At 33.7% G+C, this 25,304-nt stretch overlaps 1 protein-coding gene and 1 pseudogene across 1 annotated transcript; both read right to left on the reverse strand.

Moving 5' to 3' along the window:
* Positions 1-776: 776 nt before the first annotated feature.
* Positions 777-5,810, reverse strand: LOC109678194 (olfactory receptor 8G50-like; annotated as a pseudogene).
* Positions 5,811-14,149: 8,339 nt separating this feature from the next.
* Positions 14,150-15,085, reverse strand: LOC109678191 (olfactory receptor 8G50-like). The gene has a single exon (XM_020153837.2). It carries the CDS (start codon positions 15,083-15,085, stop codon positions 14,150-14,152), a length of 936 nt encoding a protein of 311 aa, XP_020009426.1.
* Positions 15,086-25,304: the final 10,219 nt, after the last annotated feature.

The raw sequence follows: 25,304 nt of genomic DNA on the forward strand, positions 1-25,304 counted from the left end.
GTGCATAATACATTTTGTTCTGTTTGTTATTGTCCTTCTCCTTCAAAATATTATTATCTCCTTGGAATACAAAATTTCTCTTCACTTATCACATGTTTCACTATTTGCTATTAAAGTTCTACATTCTTAGCAAAACTAAGAACTGAACTTTGTATATTCCAAATGGTTAAAGTACTAATTTAGAGATTTTACATTAGAATTGGTTGCCAACACAATTAGTTAAGAAAGTCAGAGACACAAAACATTGAGAATAATGAAAGATATTGAGCAAATGTATTTATTCCCTGATACAAGATTTTCCTAAAAGGTTTGAGGTTTGCCTAAAAAGGAGCCATGTTCATATCTATGTCAATCATAAAAAATATTCATGCTTATAGGCAATAGAGCTTCTGTGGGTGGATGGCTCTGGGATATCATAGAGAAGTGCCCCATATGTTTGAACCTGGGAATGGAATCCTGTCATTGACAACATCTAAATAATCAAGAACCTTCAATAACCTCATGACTCATGGACACACATTGCTGTCTCTGGCCTATTATCTACCAAACACTTGGAAGTTCTACATTTATTTATTTATTGTGTTTTTGCTTGTTTTCATTTATTCAGAAATGGAAATTAAACTCAAGGACATGCACTGTTCATAAGTCTGCTACATCTCGAGCGATGCCTTCAGTCCATTTTTGCATTCAATTTTTTTAGAAAAGTTCTCATACTAACTTTGTCAACTAACGTGGAAATTCTATACTTTGTACTCTGCTTCCTGACAGCTAGGATTTCAGGCATAGGGTTTCATGTGCAGCATAGAAATTATAATTTTTTTTTTTTGCCAAACCAAAATACTCTTTTTCACAAGTAACTTACTTAAGGCCACTTTGACATCCTTATTCCTCAGACTATAGATCAAGAGGTTCAGCATTGGTATAATAATGGTGTAAAATACAGAGGACACTTTCCCTTGGTCCATGGAGTTGAGTGATGATGGCTGCAGGTACATGAATGCTGTAGAACCATAAAAGAGGACAACAGCAGCAATGTGAGATCTGCAGGTACTGAAGGCTTTGGACCTGCCCTCAGTGGAGTGGATGCGGAGGATGCTGGCAATGATGAAGATGTAAGAGCCAAGGATGGTCAGACATGGGACAATGATGTTAAATGCACATAAGCAGAGACCTACAATGTCATTGATGAAAGTACTAGAGCAGGAAAGCTCCAATACTGGATACAGATCACAGAAGCAGTGATTTATTATATTAGCCTTACAAAAAACCAGTCTTAACATACAAACAGTGTGAGCTGTGGCACCAACCAAGCCCATGCCAAACACTCCAAATACTATCTATAAGTAGACCTGATAGGACATGGTCACATTATAAAGCAAGGGGTTACAGATGGCAACATATCGGTCATAGGCCATTGCAGCCAACATGTGACATTCTGCAATAACAAAAACACAGAAGATATAAAGTTGAGCTATGCATTCAGGATAGGAATTTGTGTCTTTTCTGACACAAAGTCTATCAGCATTTTAGGAGTAATGACATTGGACAGGCACATGTCAATGAAGGACAGACTGACAAGGAAAAAGTACATTGGGGTGTGCAGGTGGGAACTTAGCAGGATAGGGTGGTCATGCCCAGGTTCCCCAGCACTGTGAACACATAGATTCCAAGGAAGAAGGGGAAGAAGGGAAGCTGGAGTGTTGGTGTCTCAGTTAATCCAGCTAGGATAAACTGTGTCACTGTGAAATGATTTCCTTCTGCCGTTTTGTCTGGAAATTTTATGTAGGGGAAAAGAAAAAAACTGTGAGGCACTTACTTTAACTATCATGAAACAGAATTTAAGTTTTTAAGCAGATTTTTCCAGTTCTTTGAAATCACATCTATGTTGTCAACACTCAAAATCTTCAGGATGTCATAAATGAAAATATTGCACATATAAAGAAATGTCACATATTGCTATCCTTTTTTATTTTCTTCCTGAAATGTTACTGATCAAAAATATTTACAGTTCATTAGAAATAGGTTCAGACCCAAAATAGTACTCGTAAAAGAGGACAAAAGGCTAGCAACATTTTAGCATGGTCAACTTCAATAGTAATCAAAGAAACACAGCTACCCTTTTGTGACCAATGCTTTAAGAGGGGTAATTGTTAGGACTGCAGGTACTAATGCCCATACCACTTTTGATAACATTTGATTCAGTTTTACAATAACTTCTCATACCTTATTTGTAATATTCTCTCCTCTGTAGTGAAAAATGCATTTTTATGGTAAAATAACAACTGTGTCCACAAATACCCACAGCTGATACGATACTTAGTGATGACGTACTAAAAGACTTTCCATCTAATGTAATGAATGATACAACATGTCCACTCTCTGCTCTGACAATCAACATGATGCTACCTTTTCAGCCTAGGGCAATGAAGCAGAAAAATGAAGTCTAAGAACATCTAGATTAAATATCAACAAGGAAAATGTCTATTTGACAATAACATAAACTTGCATTTGTGCATTCTAAATGCATAAATTTTTATTGGAACAAATTAAAAATTAACCATGGTGAAATCAATGTATACATAAATTTCAACTGTATTTCCACATTCTTGCATAAATAATGAAATAAATTATAGAACATGTAAAAGAAAAATGCACTAAAGAATTGATTAAATAACTGAAAGGTTAAAACATTGCATGTAAAATTACATAACATTTTTAATATATGTATAGAGATATCACAAATCAAAAAATAGAGATGAATCAATTCCATGATAATACATATATGCATGGAAATGTCACAAGGAAATTTCCTATATAGCTATCTTAAACAAACAAAAATGTCATTTTTTTCTTCTACAAAATCAGAAAGCATGAGGGCCGAACAGCTCCTGTCTAGGGAACTGATATCAGTGGAAGAGAGGAGAATGTGGGGATAGGGTGCAGGAGGGTGAACATGGTGCACTGTGTACACATATATGTAAAAGGAAAAATGAGATATGTTGAAATTATTTCAGGAATGGGGGGATAAAGGAGAACGGAATGATGGAGGGGGTTAATTCAAGTATAATATATTTGATATATTGTAAGAACTTTTGTAAATGCCTCAATATTACTCCCAGCACAACAATAAAAATGGGAGGAAAAATAAATGACCAGAAAAAAAAGATAGAATATTGTAAAAATGCTCCTATTTCCCAAGTGGATCTGTAAATTCTGTGTGCCCCCTATCAAAATCCCAGATTTTTTATTTGCAAGTATTTCCAAGCTAATCATTAAATTCTTGTGAAAATGCAAAAACAATAGTTAGAAAAGCAAATTTGAAAGAGAAAAATAATCTAGGAAATCTTTCATTTCTCCATTTGAAAACTCAAGAGTACTTTACTGGTCTAGACAGTAGGTATTTTCATTAGCATAGACAGCAAATTAAGGAGTTATTAATAGAGGTAACAATCGTGAATAAACTCACATGTATGATGATTTGAGTTGTTATAAATTTTCATGACAATTTAATAGGGAAATAAGTTCTCAATGAATGGTATTGGGGTGGTTAGATAGTTATATCTGGAAAGAAAGAAATAAAAGGAAGGAAGGAAGGGATTGACTTGAGAATATATATCACATAATCCACAAAAGATTATGGAAAATACATGCAAGAATGCAGTGTAAGAACTAACACTGTAACAGTTTTATAATGAAACTATAAAACTGTATTTGTATGTGTCATTATGGCTTCTTAGGTATGATTCCAAAGGTATAGACTATCTTAAAAAGAACAAATTGATACCACAAAATTTTTTAAGAACTATACGCTTGAAGAACACATCAAAAATGGGAAAATGCACAACATCAGAACAAAACATTTTTAATTAATATATTTGAAGAAGAACTTATGGTCAGAATACATAAGGAATTGTTAATTAAAAGGACAAATAATCCATGATAAATCATCAAGGAGTCTGAATAAACATTTTCTTGTTTATTCTTTTTTATACTTTATTTTATCATTTTTGCATTTACACATGTGTACACATTGTTTGGGACACCTCCCCCCCTCCCCACTTCTAGACAGAACCTGTTGAATAAACATTTTCCAATGCTGATAAACAAATGACCAATAAGCCCCTGAAGATATTTAGATCACCATTATTTGTTAAGGATATTCAAATTAAAACAATGTACATTAAGATCAGAATAATGTGGCAACAATTCAAGGTTCTCAGGACAGTTACAACAAGATAAATAAGAATATGTGCTTGCATGAGTTTAAAGACGTTAGAGCCCTTATAGACTCCTGGTAAGATTTTAAAATGCATAGACTCTTTGTAAACAGTCTGGCCATTCTGCCAAGCATAGTTACCATGTGACCCAGCAACTTCTCTGCTGCCTCAACACCTAAGATTTGATAACATATATTCATGCAAAAAATGTGCGGCAATATTCGGAGCGACATTATTGATAAAAACTACAGAGGAAACCATCCAAATGTCCAGTCAGTGGTGAATAAAGCAAGCTAAGTGTAGCATATCTCTGCAGGGCAGCCCTATTGTACCATAAGAAGAAATGAAGTCTCGAGTGAACATGAAGCTTCGGATATGAAAGAATTTATATGAAGTGCCCAGAAAAGACAAATTTATATGTACAGAAAGTCTTCAGTGTCTGTCATGGACTGTGGGAAGGAAGAGACTAGGACTTGTGTTCTCATGGATATGTGGATGTATTTGAAATGAGGGTGAAAATATTGGAAAAGTAGAACACAGGGATGGTTGTATAAATCCATGAATATACTAAGAATGGCAGAATTGGCCAACTGAAAAGGGCAAATTTTATAATGTATTTTGATTTCCATAAATGTGTTATAGTTATGAGAATCACAACAAAATAACCAAGACACCAGGAAAACAACATAAAATATTCCATCACAACCTTCTACTTTGCCACCCTCCTGCAAGACTTTCCCATCTAGGTAAAAATTAGTACATGCCTGTGTGTATATGGGAAATATGTCCATTAAACTTTTCTCCATTAACATGGCATTTCTCTATCCCCCACAAAAAAGAAATTATTTAATGTTGACACAAAATCTACTTCTTTTCTATCAAAAGCTTTTTTCTTTCTAATACATAAATAAAAAAAGATAAGATGTATTAATATTAAATCTTAAAAGTTTACAAAGAAACACATACTCAATTAAAAATGTTCATTTTATGTCATTTAACAGGAAGAAGAAATCGATAGGAATGAAAAAAACCTCTAAATTTATCAAGGAAGAATGAAACCGCATAGTAGTTGAAGAGATTGTGAAAAAAGTCCACAGAAGATTTAAGTGAACAACCTGTTACATTATTTCCTGACCCCTTCTTTCTTCTCGCTTTCTTGTGGGTTATTTCCTGCAAAGGACAACCATTTCCAATCAGGGGTCAAGCCCATATTTCACTACAAAAGTTTAAGAATATTTAGAGGATGAAATTTTAACAGATGATCAAGCAAAATTATGGCTGTGTTGTTAATCCAGAAGTGGAAGTTTGCTAGTTATCTTTTACGAAATTCCGTTATTTATTTTAATGTATCTCTTGATTTTACTTCTATTAAAGAAGCTGAACTTCCATATTGCTATGGTTTGAATGTTTGAACTGTAGAGAAAGTTCATATGTTGGAAACTTAATCCCAAACACAAAATTACTGAGAGGTGAGGCCTTTGTGAGCAGAATAGCACATAAGGCAATGGTTTAATGGTGTTATAAGAGAGAATTAATTTACATACGCGCATCTTCCTTATATAAGGATAAGTTTGGCCCTTTCAACTTTCTCATGCGTGTGCTATTTTCTTCCTTCAGCCTCCTGCCATGGCATTATGTAGCCAGCAAGACTGTGCTAGAGGCATCTCTATGACCTAGCACTTCCCAGTCTCAAGAACCTAGAGCCAAATGAATTTTTAATCATTACCCATTTTGCAGCCTGTGTGCAACAATAGCATAAAACAGACTATGAAGCATATTCTTTAATACATAGACTATGAAACATATCGTTTCATACTCCTTACTTTTTAAATTAGTTCTTATTAACTCTTCTTTTTGTGTTCTTTGCATGTACAAGTAAATAGTACTCTGAATCACAGAAGCTCTATTTCTACTATTTAATCAGTAACTTTGTTAGTGGAACTCTGACTCATTGCAGTATCCAAATCCCCCAAAAGGCTGGTGCAGATATATGTCATTAATTCCCACTTCTTGCTCTTCTGCCTGGCTATCACCACCTGTATGCATGTCTTCTTCTCAGATTTTTTAAATGTTATATTTACACATTAACACATTATTTATACATTAACATATATTAATAACTTAAGGGAATCTCATTGTTATATGAGTATAGTGTACCCTTGAATAAGTTTACCTCCTTCATTTTATGTTGGTGGAGAATTCTCAAATAATCTGCCCTCCATGAGTTATTTTCGCCTCCCTGTCTGATGAATATTAGAGATGAATGAAGGTTAAACAAAATACAGAAACTGTAAAGTATGTGTATTTTGTTTATCTCTTAATAGTTACCTGAGATAGAATTTACATGCAAAGAACTGCACATATTTAATACACAATTTTATCAGTTTGAACATATGCAAACACTACCATTTTATAGTACCATTATAATAGTATCATTATCAAGATAATTGACAAACTTCTCACTTCCTGAAAGTTCCAAGTAACTCTTTGTGGTTTCAGGGTTTTTTTTTGTTTGTTTGTTTTTATTCTGTATAATAATAACACTTAATATTTTTATCTATCATCTTTAATTTTGAAGAACACAATACAACCTTGTTAACCACAGGCACTGTAATACACAGAGCATCACAAGAAGTGATTTATGTAATACAAACAAACTCATTGAACATCTGCTCCCTGTGTAACCCACCTACCTACTACTACTAATGATTATTGTGTTCTCTGCCTCTGAGATTAACTGTTATACATACATCTTATGAATGGACATGTATAGTCACAGTTTTTTTGTGTGTCTGGCTAATTTTTTTTAGCATAATGTCTTCCAGGTTCATCCATGTTGTTTCAATTGGCAACATTCCATGTAAAGAAAAGAGTGATATCACAGAACCATCATAATATTGTCAAAATACACCCAGAAGTTTTTGCTTCCTTACATTTGTACTGGCTTAATAGAATAAAAGAATTGGATATTTCCAAGTTATCCTGACTTTAGCAAATTATTTGTTAAGCTCCTTATAGTTGTCCTATGGACAACACATGTTATGTGCTATAGGTGAAAAGAGAGAACAGTATCTCACAGTGACATAAATCAGAGAACATTCAATGACTAGTCATAAAGTTTAACTTTTACATTATTATTTTACAGGTCTTCATATTTAGTCTTATCTTAAATAGTGAATGATATAAATAACTTGGATGTTGCATAAAAGTGCACTATGATATTTGTAGAAAATAGAAATGAATGCATATATGATGCTAATGATTCAAGGAGATACTGTTTGATAGTGTTGACTGATATTAAAGCAAATTTCATTCAAGTATGATATAATTGATATATTGTAAGAACTTTTGTAAAAGTCAAAATGCACCCTCATCCAGAAAATCAATAAAACAACAAATTTAATAGTGATAAGCAAAAACTTTCCTGTGGGGCCTTATGATAGACATAAATAATGTAGATCCTTTGCTCAACAGAACATTACAGGCAACAGATAGGTAAAATCGACAATGAAATGAATATCAGGACTGGACTAATCTTACAAAAGCACAGCTATTATGGTGCTAGCCCCAAATATGGTTAAATAAGGGCCTTTTATTAAAGAAACAAAGAGAAATTTTTTACTTTTATGATCCAACAATTACCACATAACATGATTCCAGGAGAAAACATTAATTAGGAACACAGTTTTAATTCATAACCTTACTTTAGATTTTTGTCTTGTAACTGTATCCTATTTAATAGGATTATTAACACTGCTAATAATGAAACCTCAGCTAAAAAGTCCATTTTCTGTTTTCCTGTACATATGAAACAATGTTTTATATGGCTACATGCAGCAGTTTCTTAGTTCTGCTTTATCATGAATCATATACCACCTTTTCTGCCACATTAGCTTGTAAATTCAATATAGTAATTGAAACAATGTCTTGCATACATTGTCTCAATAAAAATATGTTCAAAACTTGATATAAAAGGAAAGATAGGTCAAGTTAAAAATTAATGAACAAAATCCTGAGATTACCTGAGTTGAAATGAGCAAACAAGTTTTTGCAGTGATTTTGTAGTGCAGGGGACAGAACGATAATAACAGAGCCTGTGCACATCAAAGAGTGTGGTTCTTAGATTCAAAATGGGTTGAGACAAATAAACAGACAGGTAAATCTCTAATAATACTGGGAGAGAGACTATGAAAAGAGATTCTAAAAATTTTTAAAGACAAAGACTGGAATTCAGACATACCCCTGTTCTTCTCAGACAGCTCATGTTGGATATATTTCTTCTCTATTGCTAAGGAGAGAGAAATGATTTTGAAGATGGGAAGAGGTTATCCTCAGAAACTATCCTTAGACTCACTAATTCTGACTACTGATGAAGCTGTTGCCCAAAGCTATTAGTCCCTTTTTAAAGATTGGTTGTTATCAAGATTTTATATGCTGGGAAGAGTTAATAAGATACTGATTAGGTTCAAACAATGATAATGACCTCCCACTAGAGTTTTATCCCACAAGTATCAACTCTAGGGATACTTATATTTCCTCACTGCTTCTCATGTTTAACATTATCATATTGGTCTAGGTCATGGTTCTTGCTAGATTATGCAGCATAAACAAGGGCGTGAAGATATTATTAGAGCTCTAGATAGTTTCAAGAAATTTAAAACTTCAAAATTTCAGGAACATTTTATGACAAATAGTAAAGGACATGTCTAATGAGATTATGAACATGGAAAAACTAGAAAACCAGAGGAGGCAACCAAGTTGTCAAGAATTGAAACTGTTTATTTTCATTGATTGTGTTTATATATTATGAAATATTCATGAAAATAATTGTAATATTTAAATTACTATATTATTTTAAAGTGAAAATATTTAAATATTGCTAGACTCACAAGGAGTTTCTAAAAAACTTAATATTGGGGAACAATGAAAACTTATGTGTGGTAGAAAATATTTCCACACTTAATCATTGCTTTGGAAAGAAAATCATATTTAATATCTTTAATCAATAGTGTGACACAACTGTGAGACAGAACTTGCAATATATTTTTCCAATTGAATATATTTTAAGATGCTTTAAATTATTGTGGAGTATGGATCTTTAATCTGTTTTATAAATGTATTTTTATAAATTGCTAATGCCTAACCCTTAAGTTTTAAAGAAAATCACAGTCAGAGAATAAATCATAAACCCTAGGAAATGTATCCTTATCAATAATGATCAAATCTTAGAAATATGATAAGTGCAATTTTATAATAACCACAAACATTCATTAACAGTAAAAAATATCAGAGAAGACATCATGATTCTAGTACACGTAATGAAACACAGGTGCACCTGATCAGTCATTGAAGTGATGAGAAATGAATGAGAATAGAACACTTGTATCTATCATGATAAGTTGTGTAACATTGAAAAGATAGGATGGAGTCAATAAGCCATTCATGATGAAGAAACATCACAAATGAAGTCAGAATTATTGATAATTATAGTCTTGCATTTTGCTTTTTTCTAGTATGCCTTAAATTGTTATTAAAAGTACAATATATGTTATGTATTGCACATTTCATTTTAACCACAATTAACACTATTCTTCTTCTTAGATGCGATGCTAAAACCAAATGTTAGCATCCACATAAAATACCATGGAATTGGAATGTGCCAAAGAAACTGTTATTATTGATACTCATTCTTCCCTTCTTTCTCAATAAAACATGTCCTGATCCTCAGTTTGGCATGCCTCCAATTAGGTCACCATGGCATTTCTGTTCACTTCTCATAGCCTGGCTTGTCTATGTGACTAAATACTTCCAGAAGGAATATATCATTTTTCCTTCTTCGAGGTCCTTTATTCTCCTTTTTCTTGAGCTAGAGCTCCTTCTCCATTTTGGAATCTATCTGGTGTCTCTGCTAATATTTTGGAAGCATCTTCCCCCACTAGTTGTCAGATTCACTAAGGACATTTCAGACACTTTTACACTTACATTTTTAACAGCTTTAATAAATAAATAATTTTTTAGAAAGGTAACAAATAGCATTTGACAGTTACTTCTATATAATACTCAAAATATGAAAATTACTTCCACTTTCCAAGCCTCTGAAAAAAGGAGATTTACAAATCTTTCTCACATGAAAATGAAATTGAATAATGTCTACAATATGCTTAGAACAATTCCTGGCTCTTAGTAAGAATGTAGTACATATTATGGTTGTGTTTTCACTATTTTTATTGAACTACCTTTCATATTCCAACCATTTTCTTTTCCACAAAAGTTCCCTGTTTCTTATTTCCACATTAATAGACATTAAAATAAAGAAATTCTGAATATTTTAATGAATATTAATCTCTTTAAGTCATCAATATCTCCATGATCCACAATTTTATGTCCTTAAAGATTGTTACAACCTGACAGCAAACTACTTTATCTCCTTATTTTTGTTGCCTCAACAAGTATTACATATTTTAGCTAATCCATAAAAATACAAGTGGTAGGCTCAGTTAATTGAATGTGAAGGATGCTCATAATGGTGTTTATAAGATTACTAGGGGTGGCCAGTGTTGGTACAAAGATATCAAATGTTCCAAAATATAGGATCAACAACTCATTGATACAGGTAATAGAAGACAAGGGCTTTAGGAAGGGAGGGATATCTCAGAAATACTGGTCGACAATATCAGATTTGCTCAAAGGAACCCTAATATGCAACTTGTATGAGCTGAAGCATAAAACACACTCATGTACACCTATAATATTCATCTGTAAAGTCAGCAAAAAGCAGATGGAAAAAAGAACATCACAAAGTAAGGTGCTATGGTGGGTAAAATGGCATTCATTGTTTCACTGTTTTTCTTTGATAACTATGGCTTTGAAATATTTTAACTATTTCATTGTATCAAATGAAGTAAAAGTGAGAATAGCATGGAAATTATTCATGTTGGGAAGCAGGCTGCTTGACACATAGGAGGGAATTCTCATGAATTCTTACACTAACCCACAATGGGTTACATTTCTCTGAAATTCCCCTGGTCCTGAATCCAAGCACTCAAGGTTCATCACTTCTATGTTCAAGAGTATGAGTGTACGTGCAAATAAATAAGATTCGATAGGAAACAATACTGAGGCTTACAGTGAAAGACTATCAAATATTGAAAGAGGTGATCCATTAAGAATTGGCTCACCGCTTGATATTTCATGAATTATAAATAATATATGTTACTTCTATCATCTTAAACATCATCACTATATTATTAAATATAACCTGGAGCTTCTTCATTCTTCAAAAATCTTTTGATTTTATTCTTTGTATTTCTTCAGAAATAGGTATTCAATATAGTTTCAAGGAAAGTGTACTGCATGGGGTATTTTGGAAAAGTACTATATAGTAAAGCATCATGAATTTTCCAAAACCTAAAAAAATAAACCTAATGTATTCAATATCTAGACAAACTTGTTTCTATATGACAATGCAGCATTGATTTTATTCATGAATGTAGTTTCATAATATTGGATCTCAAGAAAAACGTCATTAATGTCATTGTTTAACATTGTGATCTATTGAGCTTCTATCTAAAACATATCTCATTTACCAACATATTGATAGGTGGAGAATTTTTTTATTTGTTTCTGTTTCATTTGTTTTTCACCCAGCACAGCAGAATTATTGTTTCCTCTTAGATTGATAGATTAAACAATGCAGCACTTACTATTTGAACAGAGTATTGGTGTCTTATATTGTCAATATTTTCCATTGTCTCAAAGTTCAAAGTAATATCTGTCATACTGAGATTGATAAAAGTTGGCTACCAAAGGAAAAAACTTCTTTTTCTTTGAGATCTTAAAATGTATCTTATGACATGACTATTACACAAAAGGATGTCTGATAGGCCCTAAGTTCTAACTCACAATTTTTCATTAGTGTTTAATTCATCATTTCTATTCCTTCCTTCTAGTATCTTTATTCTATGAAATCCTATCTAATTGTGAAAGTCCTTTAGCAAAGATCTGAGTTTGAACTCAGGGCCTGACACTTTTTAGGCAGGTGATCTACTATTTGAGCCATAGACCCAACCATTTTTCTTTGGTTATTTTTCAAATAACGTCTTGCATTTTTTTGCTGGGGCCAGCTTGGACAGTTATTCTTCTACTTTACCTCCTATGTAGCTAGGATAACAGTCATGTGCCACTCTTACCCACCCTATCAGTTGAGATGGAAATCTCACTAAATTTTTTCAGGGCTGGCATTGAACTGCAATCCTCTTGATTTCTACCTTCCATGTAGCTGGGATAACAGACTTGAGCATTCCAGCAGTAAAGATCCTTAGTATTAGAAATTCTAGTTGGTAAAACCATTTTTTATTGGCCTATGGATATGTTTCTTATGGAGCAAGTTATTTATTTATTTATTTATTGTCAGTACTAGTGGTTAAACTCTGGGCCTCACATTTGCAAGGCAGGTACTCTACCACTTGAGCCACTCCACCAGCTCCACATAGAGCAAATTCTTAATTCTGTACCAGTTATTGTGAGTCACTTAGATGCTTGTATTTTACACTGATTCTAAATTCAATATAGCACTTTGCATAGTGCTTGCATATGCCAAGTGTCAAAAACAATTTGTTCAATAAAATTGCCAAAAGAATCTTAGAGCTAACAGACTCAAAATAAATGAACACATCTCTTACACAATCTCAGTTGAAAAAGGTAAACAAAAAATTGTTTGCCTTGGTTTTGTACTGTAGGGGACAAGGAGATGATGAGGGAGTCCATGCTCACCAGGGAATATTACTCTTAGGATGAGGATGATTGGAGACATATAAAGAGCGATATTCATCTCTGTTTGGACTGGGAGAGAAACTGCAGCAGGAGATTCTAAGATTTTAAATGTCAAGGTTTGGAATTCAGAAATACTCTCCTTATTCCTAGAGATCTTATTGTTGGGGTTTCTTCTTACATATTCTTCTGAAGAGAAACATTACTTTGACAGTAGAATCCTCCCAAGTAGAGTCTGAGTCACCAGTTCTGGTTTCTGATGAAGATGATGCCCAAAACAATTTGTCCTTCTGTAAACATTGATTGGTATGATGATTTTGCATGCTGATATAGGTAATAAGATGCTGGTTCAGCACAAAATGAAAATGACCTTCCACTATAACCTTATCTCCAAAATGCGTATTGAATTTATGGGTACAAGGATGCCCTGTCATTAGTAAGAAGCCTGAAAATTTAAAATTTTCAATGTGAATAATTGACTCATATAAGTGCAATACTAAGAGAAGTGGGTGGGAAGAAAACATGATCTTTTTGTTGATAAAGAGAACAAGTATACAATGTCAAGAAAGAAAGTACATAAAAATGTGTAATATTCAGTCCTGTTTACTATTATCCTTCTCTTTCAATATACTATTTTCTCCTTGTGTGTGGGCACTCTTGCAACAAGCCACATCTTTCCTTATTGTCTAATGTAGTTCTACATGCTTAGTAAGAATCAGGGTTATATTTTATGTATTCCAAATGGTTAGATTATTTACTTAGGCATCATATTTTAGAGTTGTTTGCCAGCACAGTTAGCTTGAAAAGCAAGGTAACAAAATATTGAGACTATCAAAGGACGTTGATCACATGTATTTATTCCCAGATTTAATGTAAATGAACAATGAATTTAAAAAGCCATGTTCAAATACATAAACATAACCTATAGTATAATAAATTTTTTCAAAATTATTTAGTGGTGATGCAGCTGACTGTGGGTGGATGGACTCATAGATGCAATCCTCCAAATATCTGAGCTTGTGAATCCCTTGGAACCATTGTTCCACAAAATCAAGTACGAGCAGTAATCTCATGACTGATATGAATCCACTGGTATCTTAATCCTTTCTCACCACCAATCCTCCATAAATTATCATTCTTTTTCTAAAACAAAATACTCTTTCTCATAGAAAACATCTTTTTTTAAGAGACTTAGTTAGGGCCACTTTGACATCCTTATTCCGCAGGCTGTAAATCAAGGGATTCAGCATTGGTATAACAATGGTATAAAACACAGAGGACACTTTCCCTTGATCCCTGGAGTGGACTGAAGATGGCTGCAGGTACATGAATGCTAGAGTTCCAAAGAAGACAGAAACAGCAGAGAAGTGAGAGCTGCAAGTACTGAAGGCTTTGGACCTGCCCTCAGTGGAGGGAATTTGAAGGATGTTGACAATGATGAAGATGTAAGAGCCAAGGATGATCAGGGTTGGGACAACAATATTAAATGCACTGAAGCACAGAATTACCACCTCATTGATACAAGTACTAGAGCAGGAGAGCTCCAGTAATGGAAAAAGATCACAAAAATAATGGTTTACTACATCATTGTTACAGAAAATCAGTCTTAGCATACACACTGTATGGGCTGTGGCACCAACAAAACCCATGCCATACACCCCAACTACCATCCAGGAACAGACTTCATAGGACATGGTAACAGTGTAAAGCAAAGGATTACAGATAGCAACATAGCGGTCATAGGCCATTGAAGCTAGCATATAACACTCTGCAATAGCAAAAACACACAAGAAATACAGCTGAGTCAAGCATTCAGGGTAGGAGATGATGTTCTTCTCTGCCACAAAGTTCACCAGCATTTTGGGGGTAATGACAGTGGACTGGCACAAGTCAATGAAGGACAGACTGGCAAGGAATAAGTACATAGGGGTGTGCAGGTGGGAACTAAGCCCGATCAGGAAGATCATGCCCAGGTTCCCCCACACTGTGAGCACATAGATTCCTAGGAAGAAGAGGAAGAGGGGCAGCTGGAGCTCTGGTTTATCTGTTAACCCAGCGAGAATAAATTCAGTCACTGTGGAGTGATTTCTTTCTGCCATTTTCCTCTGAGAATTTTATGTAGGAAAAGAAAAAAATTTTGAGTTAACTTTTGATTGTCTTATTATGAAATGAAATACAAAACAGAATTTAAATCTTTCCAGCCAGTCATTTCCAGTTTTCTGCAATTTGTTCTTTTATATTAATAGTCAAATACTTTCGGATCCAGCCAATCTGGGAAATGTAAAAACTATCAAATAAAGTTATCCCTTTTTATGTCCTATGGTATAAGAGTGGTTGTTAATAGTATCCATTCCATTTAATCCAAAGAATATTCTAATACTTGATGAGTGTAAAGCATTCTCTATGCCTTATTTGTAATATGTTCTCCTCTACAAAGAAAATGATTTTTGTGATAAAATAACATTCACAAAATACCCAAAGTCAGTTTGAAACTTAATAGTGGGGGACTAAAGACTTTCCACCCAAGTCTTTCAGTGGAAGAGAGGTCCCCTCCCTGCACTTTAATTCAACTTGTTAGAATTTTAGGTAGGACAATCAAAAGAAAAATTAAATTAAAGATGACCAGATTGGAAGGAAAATTATCTATGTGTAAATAACATACATTTGGTTATAGAAATCCTAAGGAAACAATAAAAAAGAAATATTAGAGCTAATTTAAAATTAACCAAAGTGATAGAAGACAAGATTTATAGGAAAACTTAATTTTATTTCTGCACACCTGCTATCAACAACAAAACATTCATTTGCAATATCATGAAACAAATAAATTACTTAAAAATTGAATAAATAAAATAAATTAAAGACACTGCATAGAAAACTACAAAACATTGTTGAATGTAGTTACAAACTAATATAAATGGAAAGACATCCATGCTCATGAATCAAGAGTCAACATTATAAAAATGACAATATTTCCCAAGTATAGTGACAAATTCAGTATATTCCCTATCAAGCATTCATATCTTCTATTTGCATACATTGACAGGCTGATCATATAATCCTTTGAGATGCAACAACTAAAAATAACCAAAGAAAATTTGAAAGAGAAGAGCAAAGTGGAGGTCTAACATTTCTCCAATTGAAAACATTCTACACTCTTGTTAGTCAACAGTTTGTACTGTCCAAAGTACAGACATTCAGATCAAGGGAATAGAACTGAATCCTGAATAAATGAACATGTATCATGAACAGAATTTTCATGACAATTAAAAAGGGGAAATAATTTTTTCAATGAAGGATGATCAAAAATTTAAGTAGCTATATCTAAAAGAGTTAATTAGGACTTCAATCTCATATAAACCAAAAAATTTAACTCAAATGGACCACAATGCAAGAGTAAACACTACAAAAATTTTTTAGAAGCTTAAATCTCTCTGTTTGGATTTGATTATGCTCTGTTGATAAGATGGCCAAATCAGAGGCTCTTGGTGACAAAAATAATAAATTGGATGTCATGAAAATTTTTAAAATTCTATGCTTTCAGGAGCACATCCAAAAGGTGAAAAGAAAACACAAAATGGGAAAAATATTTAGAAGCAATGTTTCTGAGGATTAACTTGTACTCAGACTATCTAAAGAACTCTAGCTACAAAAACATTAAAAAAGACATTTCAATTTAAAAAATCTTTGAGTGTCTGAGTAAACATTATTCTACTAAAAATAAACAAATTATCAAGAAGCACCTGAAAATATGCAAATCATCATGATTTGTTACAGAAATTCCAATGAAAATTGCAGCCAAGTAAATTTCTGATTATTATATGTTATGCAGTGATAACAATTCAAATTTCTCAGGAAGATTCTTATGAAAAAGATAAACATAAGTGTAGATATGAAGGTAAAAAAGAAAAAGAACCCTCAGTGATTATTGCTGGGATGGAAAATGGATAAAGAACATGGAAAAACAGTTTACTACCCAAATGTCATTCAGTTGTGTGTGGACAAGCAAGGTTTAGTGTATCTGTGTAATGCAGCATTATTCTGCAATAGAAAGCTTGAACTTGAGATTTGCTACATTTTGAATGAACCTGAAACATGCGAAGTCAAAGAAACTAGTCACAACAGGCCACATGACTGTATGACCTGATATATATGAGGTGTCCCTGGTAGACAAATTCATAGCAACAGAAAGTAGCTTGGTGTCAGTCAGCAGCGGTGAGAATGGAGATGCTAGGATCTGACTACTCATGTATATTGTCTTTGAAAATATTGTACAAGTAGAACATGAGGATAGTTGTGCAACTCCAAAAATTCAATGAATTAAAAACTTGGAAATATATCAGTTTCTTTTCCACAAATGTTTTCATAAAAATAAAAACCAAAAAAAAAATGACACCATGCTGACCACACAAAATACTTCTATCACAACTTTGTACTTTGCCACACTCCAGGAAGCCTTCCCATCTAGAGTATGCTAGTGAGTATCTCTATATTTATGGAGAATAGATGCATTAAATTTTTCTCCAAACAAGGTGGCACTGCCTTCTCAACCACAAGAAAATTATACATGTTGACTCAAAAAATGTGAGTAACATTTTCCACCATGGGCTTCTTCTCTCTACTACACAAACAAGAAAAAATATAAGCCTTATTAATATTAACTCTTAAGATGTTAAAGACAAATGAAAACATATACTCACTTTAAAAATGTTTCTTCTGTGTCATTTGCCATGAAAAATAAATCAACAGGGGCAGAAACTAAAAACTAAAAATAATCATGAAGGATTGAAAGCACCATGTAGTTGAAGAGATTTTGAAAACAAATCCCTAGAGGATTTATGTTATGCACGCACTACATTATTGCCTAATCCCTTCTTTCTTCTGACTCTCCAGTGGGCCAACTCCTGTAGAGGACAACCAACCCTATCCTGGGCCAAATCTATACTTTACTCCAAGAATTTAAGAATGGCTAGAGGATGAAATATTTGACTCATGAACAAGCCAAACTCTTGCTGATTTGTAACACCAGAAGATACTTTGCAATCTAATCTTTATAAAATCCTAGTTATTTATTTTAATATCTCCTGTAATATTTAAGAAACTGAGTGTCTATATTGATATGGATTGAATAGATTTCCAAATTTTATTTTTTGGTAACTTAATCACCAGTGTAACAGTACTGAGAAGTGAGACCTTTAAGACAAGAATGGAACATGGACAAATTGTACAGATTGTTTTCAAAGCTTTGGTGGCTAAATGTGAGAGTAAATTGGGCTTCCACTGTCTATGTTACGTATATATACTTTTGTACTTCAGTCAATCACCGTGACACTAGGGAGCACACATTCCCTTGCCAATGCATCCTTGTATCTTCTAAACCTATTTGATCTTCTAAACCTCTAGAACTTTGAGTCAAATTTCTGTTCGTCACACATTATGTACAATGTGAGATCCTATAACAACAGCATAAAACAAACTATGACACTTATCCTTCCACATTTCTTACTCTTTTATTGCCCAGGTGATTGTTTTTTCCTGTGTTCCTTGCTTCTTATTGTCCCATTAAATACAAATCCCTATCACAGATTTCCTCATGTTTGTATGACTCATTTCATGTGCACAACTTCCTCTAAAAGCTGGTTCTGACACATGCTCTTAATTTCTACTCTTTACTCTTCTGCTCTGCTTACTACTTGTGTTTGTAAGTCTTTGACCTTGGTGGAGAATTCCCAAATAACCTGCCCTGCAACAATTTCCTTAGCTTCTCTTTGTCCTATGCATCTGAGAGATGAATAAATTCATACACCAAATATCAAAACACTTAAAAGTTTGTAATGCTTTATTTGCTTATATCTTAACAGGTAATTTATGTGCAATATGTATGCAAAGAACTGCACACATTTAATGTATTACTTTGATCAATTTAGATATATGTAAACACTCATGATAACAGCAGCAGCATCAAGATAATTGATTTATTATCACATCCCAAAGTTTCATTGTACACTTTGGGGTTTTTTCTTGATTTGGTTTTGTTTTAGTTATAAGAATAATATAATGCCTACTATCTTAAATTTTGAAGTGTACAATAATATATTATTAACAATCAGCACTACACTCCATAAAGAATCTTTAGAACTTATTCATCTAACACAACTGAACCCATTGAACATCTACTCCCTGTTTCCTCCACCTCCCAACTGCCAGTGGCCATTACTGTTTTCTCTGTCTCTGAGTTTTAGTGTTATAGATACTTCATGTAGGTAACTCATGCACTCTTTTTCCACTTGTGATAGGCTTATTTAACTTAGCATGGAATTCTTCAGGTTCATCCATGTCTCTCCAAACCCAAAGTTTCCTTTTGAAAGCAAAAAAATTTAAGATCTTATAAAAAGAAGCAGTAATGACTCAGAATCATCACCATATTGCTAATGTACTCCCAGAATTTTTGTTTTATTGGGTTTTTATTAGATTAATAGAATAAAAATAATGTGATAACCCTGAGTTATCTTGACTTTAGTAATGCATGGGCTGAATCTCATAGTCATCTTATGAACATCACATAGTCATGAGGTGTAGGTGAAAATAGAGAACATTATTTCAGAGTTATATAAATCACAGAATGTCTAAAGACTAGTCATAAAGTGTAAAGTTTCAAATTATTATTCCATGTGGCTTCATATTTAGACCTGTACTAAAAATTTGAACATAGCATTCTATCAATAACTTGGATGACATATGCAAGAAGTTACTATGACATCTACAGAAAATAGAAGTGAATATATGTATATATATGTATTTATATAAAATGATAGCGATTCAGGGAGATGTTGTTATGTTGATATTGGAGACTGATGTTAAAGCAAATTTAATAGGGAAAACAAACTTTGTTGTGGAACTTCATGATACACCATTGAATAATATATAATATAGAAACTCTGCTCTTCGGGACAGTTAAGGCAGACAAGAGAATGGGATCAACATCATGATTAAGCAGGTCCTACAGAATTGCAGCTTTTATGGTGTTATTCCCAAATAGGTGTTCATAAAGGGTTTTTCTTTTTGCAGTACTGAGAATTGATCTCAGGGCCTACACCTTGAGACACTACACCAGCCCTTTTTTGTAAAGGAATTTTTCGAGTTAGGGTTACGGGGACTATTTACTAGGACTGGCTTCAAACCTTGATCCTCCTCAACTCTGCCTCCTGAGTAGCTTGGATTTCAAGTGTGAGCCACTAGTATCCAGCTTCACAAAGTGAACAATGGAGAAATTTTCTTGTATAACCCAAGTAACAAATGCTATGACTATTACAGAAAAGAACATTAGTTAGAACCACAGTTTTAACTTATAAGCTTCCTTTAGTTTTTGTCTTCTATCACTGTATGCTGTATAATAGAATTATTAAAATCTTTAATAATGAAAACTCAGTTAATAAGAGTGTTTTCTGAGAGGAAAAAAAGGAGTATGTTTCTTATGGTTACATGCAGCAAGGTCTTTTAATTACCATGTGTCATATACCATATTTTCTTCCACATTAAATTGTACATTCAATATAGTTTTGGTACAGTGTCTTCCATATGGTAAATATCAATAAAATGTGTCCAGTATTGATAGAGGAAATTAGAGATAACTTGACAGATCAACAATAGTTGAACAGAGTCCTCACACTGCCTGAGTTGCAGTGAGTAAGCAGGATAGTTTGTGCCATAATTTTATACAGCAGGACAAAAGGAAATTATAAGGAATTCCAGAGCTGGGGGAGTGTCTCCAGTGGTAGAGTGCTGGCCTGGTAATAGCATGAGGCCCTGAATTCAAACCCCTGTATTGCTATAAAAAAAAGAAAGAAATTATAAGGAATTCTGTACTCATCTGAGAGTGCAGCTTTTAATATGAAAATGTATTGAGTCAGAAAAAATAAACATATGCATTCCTGTTTAGACTAAGACAGAAACTCCAGCAAGAGACTATAAAAATTTTAAAAATGGTTACTCGGATTCATACATACCCCTTCTTATTTCCAGAGAATTCAGTGCTGGGTATTTTCCTTCTTCATTGCTTTGGAGTCAAAACTGACTTTGATGAATGGAGGAGGTGATACTGTCAGTTTGACTCACTAATGCTGATGAATGAACTGATTTCCCAAGTCATTCGTTCCTCTGCAATGATTAGTTGATATGAAGTCTATGCAGATTATAAGAATTGAGAATTTGGGAACAAATAATGGTAATAACCTCCCAATAGATTTTTTTATCCCACAAGTATCAATTCTGGAAAAATGATACAATTATAAATTCCCTTTTCCACATTGATTCTCAAGGGATTAGTATTGTCACATAGGTGTTATTGATAGTTTATGTCAGATTAATTACATACAAAGGTTAAGAGATATTGTTAGAGCTCTAGAAAGTTTCAACCTAGGTATTTAAAAATTCAAAATTTTAGAAAAATTTTAAGACAGATATTAAAGGCATTTTGTTGTATGATTACTCAGAAGTGGAAATTAGAAAACCCGAGAAGGCAACTTGTGCCTTTAAGATTTGAAAGATTTTTTAAATTTTTCATTGACCTCTACTAACTATGTATTTAGATATAATGGTCTATTCATAAAACAGCATTCATTGTAATATTTTAAATTGGAGCCTGAATAAAAGGATTCTTTCAGTCTCCAGGTGAAAATATTTAGGTACTGCCAAAATGCCGGGAGGAATTTCCAAGACTAACAAGGAGATGAGGAATTTTTTCCTTTTAAAAATAAAAATGAAAACTATTGGGAGACATTGAAACCACATGTTTTAGAAAATATTTTCATGCAGATTTATGTGTTTAAAAGTAAAACTTAACTAAATGTTTCTCATCAATATTCACTAACTAAAGTATAATTTTGAGATAATACTGACAACAAATTTTTGTTATTACATTTACCTTGGAATGCTTTAAAATTATTGTTAAACCTGAAGTGTTAACTAACTCTGTTAGTTGCACAGAGTAAGGGAATTTAATTATGACATTTCGAAATGCATACAATGCACTTTGTACCTATCCCTTCCATTTCCCTTACTTATGCCCCACTTGCTCCCTTTTTTCCTTCCTACTCCTCTTGTCAAGTAGTTCCCTTTTCCTTTTTCAATTAGTTGTGGAAAATCGCTGGTCATCTTGTCATTTTTATACTTGTAGATAATGCACTTGGATCATATTGACCTCCATCATCCTCTCTTGTTCCCACCAACTTCCACTGCCTGGCTGCTTTCATGTCTTTTTTAAAAGTCCAGATTCCCCATATGAGAGAAAACATATGATTTTTATTTTTCTGAGTCTGGCTTATTTCACTTAATTTAATGATCTGATCACATTTTTATACCCATTCACTACTAATGAGTACCTATGATAATTCCATGATCTTACTATTGTGATTAGTGCTGCAATAAACGTAGGAGCGAAAATAATCGTATCATGTGCTAAGTTTGGGTATAAACACAGGAATGGCATTGTGGGATTCTGTACTAGTCCTTAGACTTTGGGAATTTTCTGTGATGACTTCATTGAATTTATATTCTATGCCTTTACTTCATGCCTCAGCTTCTTTTTTTATCCCAGGGATGCCTATGTTTGGTCTCTTATCATGTCTCAGAGTTCATGGAAGTTTCATTATGCTTGTTTATATTTTTTTCTTTTTGCCATCCTAATATAATAGTTCCTTGAACTTGTCGTCAATCCCTTACATTCGTCTGCTTGATTTAGTCTACAGATTTATTGAGTTTTTTTATTTCTAACAATTCTGGCATGATTTATTTTTCAGAATCTCAATTTCTTTTCTTTTCATGCATGTTACTGACTTTCTCATCTATGACTTTTAACAAATTTCCTTCCTTCATCAAGTTGTTTTTTTGAATCATCTTAAGGTCATTGATCATTTTTAAATGCACACTTTTGAATTCCTTTTCTGACATTTAAGTATCTTTGAACTCAATTATTGGGAAATTATGTGTTTATGTGTTTTTGGAGAAGTCCTCTTGTGTTTTCATATATCTTGGTTTTCTACATCATGATTTATGCATCTGTTGGGGGTGGATATCTCCTTTAGTACCCCTCAGAAGGGAGAAAGCAGTCAGCAATAACAAAACCAGCAATGCAAAATAAACTAGATATTTAAATGTAGTAAAAAAAAAAAAAAAAGAAAAAAGTTGGTGCCAATGGCTCACGCCTATAATCCTAGCTATTCAGGAGACAGAGATCGGGAGGAGCATGGTTCAAAACCAGCCCAGGCAAATAGTTTGAGATATTCTATCTCAAAAAAAAAAAAAACCTTTACAAACACAGGCTGTTGGAGTGGCTCAAGGTGTAGATGCTGAGTTCAAACCTCAGTACTGTAATAAATAAATACATAAATAAATATGTAAATATAGTAAAAATGTTGGAAAAAACAACTATATGCCCAATAATGTTATAGAAGAAAGAAACTAAAGTTTTTATATAAGAGATAAATGAGGAGTTTAAACATTATTAATGTTATAGGTATTAAAATTAAGTAATAATAACAAAGGAGTGTTGGGAAAGGGAAACTAAGAAGGACAATTGGAAAAGGGAGAGAAGTATGTGGAATGAAGTTACAAGAAGTAATGGTGTGAGAGAGCACAGTGTAATTATTGCAGAGAAAGGGAAATAGTAAAAGAGAAAAAAAGACAATATTTCTTTGCTATTAAAAGGAGAGTTGATACAGGCCGGGACCATCAGTGCAGTGAGTGTTTTCCTCCAATTTCTGGTCCTCAGGGTCTTGTCTGTGGCTCCCTCGATGTGTATACCTGGATCCTCTCTGGGTATAGACCCAAAGGCCTGCCCACTATTGCCCTGTAGAAGAATGCTGGCACGGTAGTGGACTAAGTTTCTGGGTGTGAGGCAGTAACTCCAGGGGATATGACTCAGCTCCTGGCACCCAGCAGCAGGTGGGGAGTGGGGAGGAATGAATGACACTCTGAACATGTGGTTTGCACTCTGCACCTAAGTTCATGAGGCAGCAGGTCCACGCACAGGGTAAATCAGGGTGGTCCTCATGATGTTTATACCCTCCATATGAGGGTGGGCACTAGGAAAAGGGTAGCTCCAGCCTTTCTGAGTTAGGTTTTTACTCTTGACTCAAGTAAGCTGAGTGGATACTCCACTTCTAGAATGGAGTCAGGCATCCAGCTTACCCTCTCCACCCAAGTTGTTCTTAGACTGGGTCCCTACCAATTCTCAAGGTGGTCACTAGCTGAGAATAATGAAGCTGGGAAGGTCTTTGGGATTTGGAGATATAAAAGAGCAAGATCTTCTGCCCTCACAGCCTGCAGGTTTCTTAAGACCTCTCATAAGTAGACTTCCCATTATAGCTCAGGTAAGTGAGTCAACAGTTGCAGGAGCCACTACTGGGGCACCAGCTCACTGCATGGGGGACACTTTTTTTTGTCTTAAACTTTATTTTTTGCAGGATACAAATGTGTGTGCCTGTGGGGTTTCTCAAGTGGGCTATCCTCTTTACTTTTGCTTACAACCTCAATGAGGGGATTCTCCCCTATTTGCTTACCATTTAGCACAGTACATTAGGATCTGTTGTTCTTTTATAGATTTAAAGTATATTTTGAGATATGCCCTGGTCTCTAACTATCAATTCTTCCATCCTATTCTGCCATTCTAAGCCATCCACCTCTCTTTATATGGCCACAACCCTGACACATTTCTGATCCAAGGAGACACAAGAAAGATTTTATCTCTAATGTGACATCTTGTTTCTTATTGTTTTAATCTACATATAAAGATATTTTTGCAAATTGATAAAGTCTAACATTTAAGATTTGAAGGGTAAAAACAGTAATTGAATTAATTATAACTATGTAAAACATGATGCCTATAATGATCAAACCCTAAAACTAGTATTGCAGTAAAATACAAGACACAATTTTATAATAGCTACAAGCATTCATTAACATTAAACATATCTGAGAAGACAATATTCATTGTCATATATGATGAAGCAAAAGTGTGCTTGATCAGAACTTGAAGTGGTGAGAAATGAATGAGAATGAAGAACTGTGTGTCATTGAACTGTGTGTAACATTTAGAAAGACAGATTGGAGTCCAGACACCACTTCTGGATAGGGAAGATTCACAAATTAACACAAGGGTATAGAATTGCACAGACATTATAAGGAATGCTCCACCCAGAACGGCATGCACATTTAATAGGACTTAATAGTTATTTCAATATGTACTATATTTATGTATTGCATATTTTAATCACATTACACTTTATAAAAATTCAGAATATTTGGGAGAAACTGTCAATT

The sequence above is a fragment of the Castor canadensis genome, chromosome 2, assembly GCF_047511655.1.
Source record: "Castor canadensis chromosome 2, mCasCan1.hap1v2, whole genome shotgun sequence".
NCBI classification, from domain to species: Eukaryota; Metazoa; Chordata; class Mammalia; order Rodentia; family Castoridae; genus Castor; species Castor canadensis.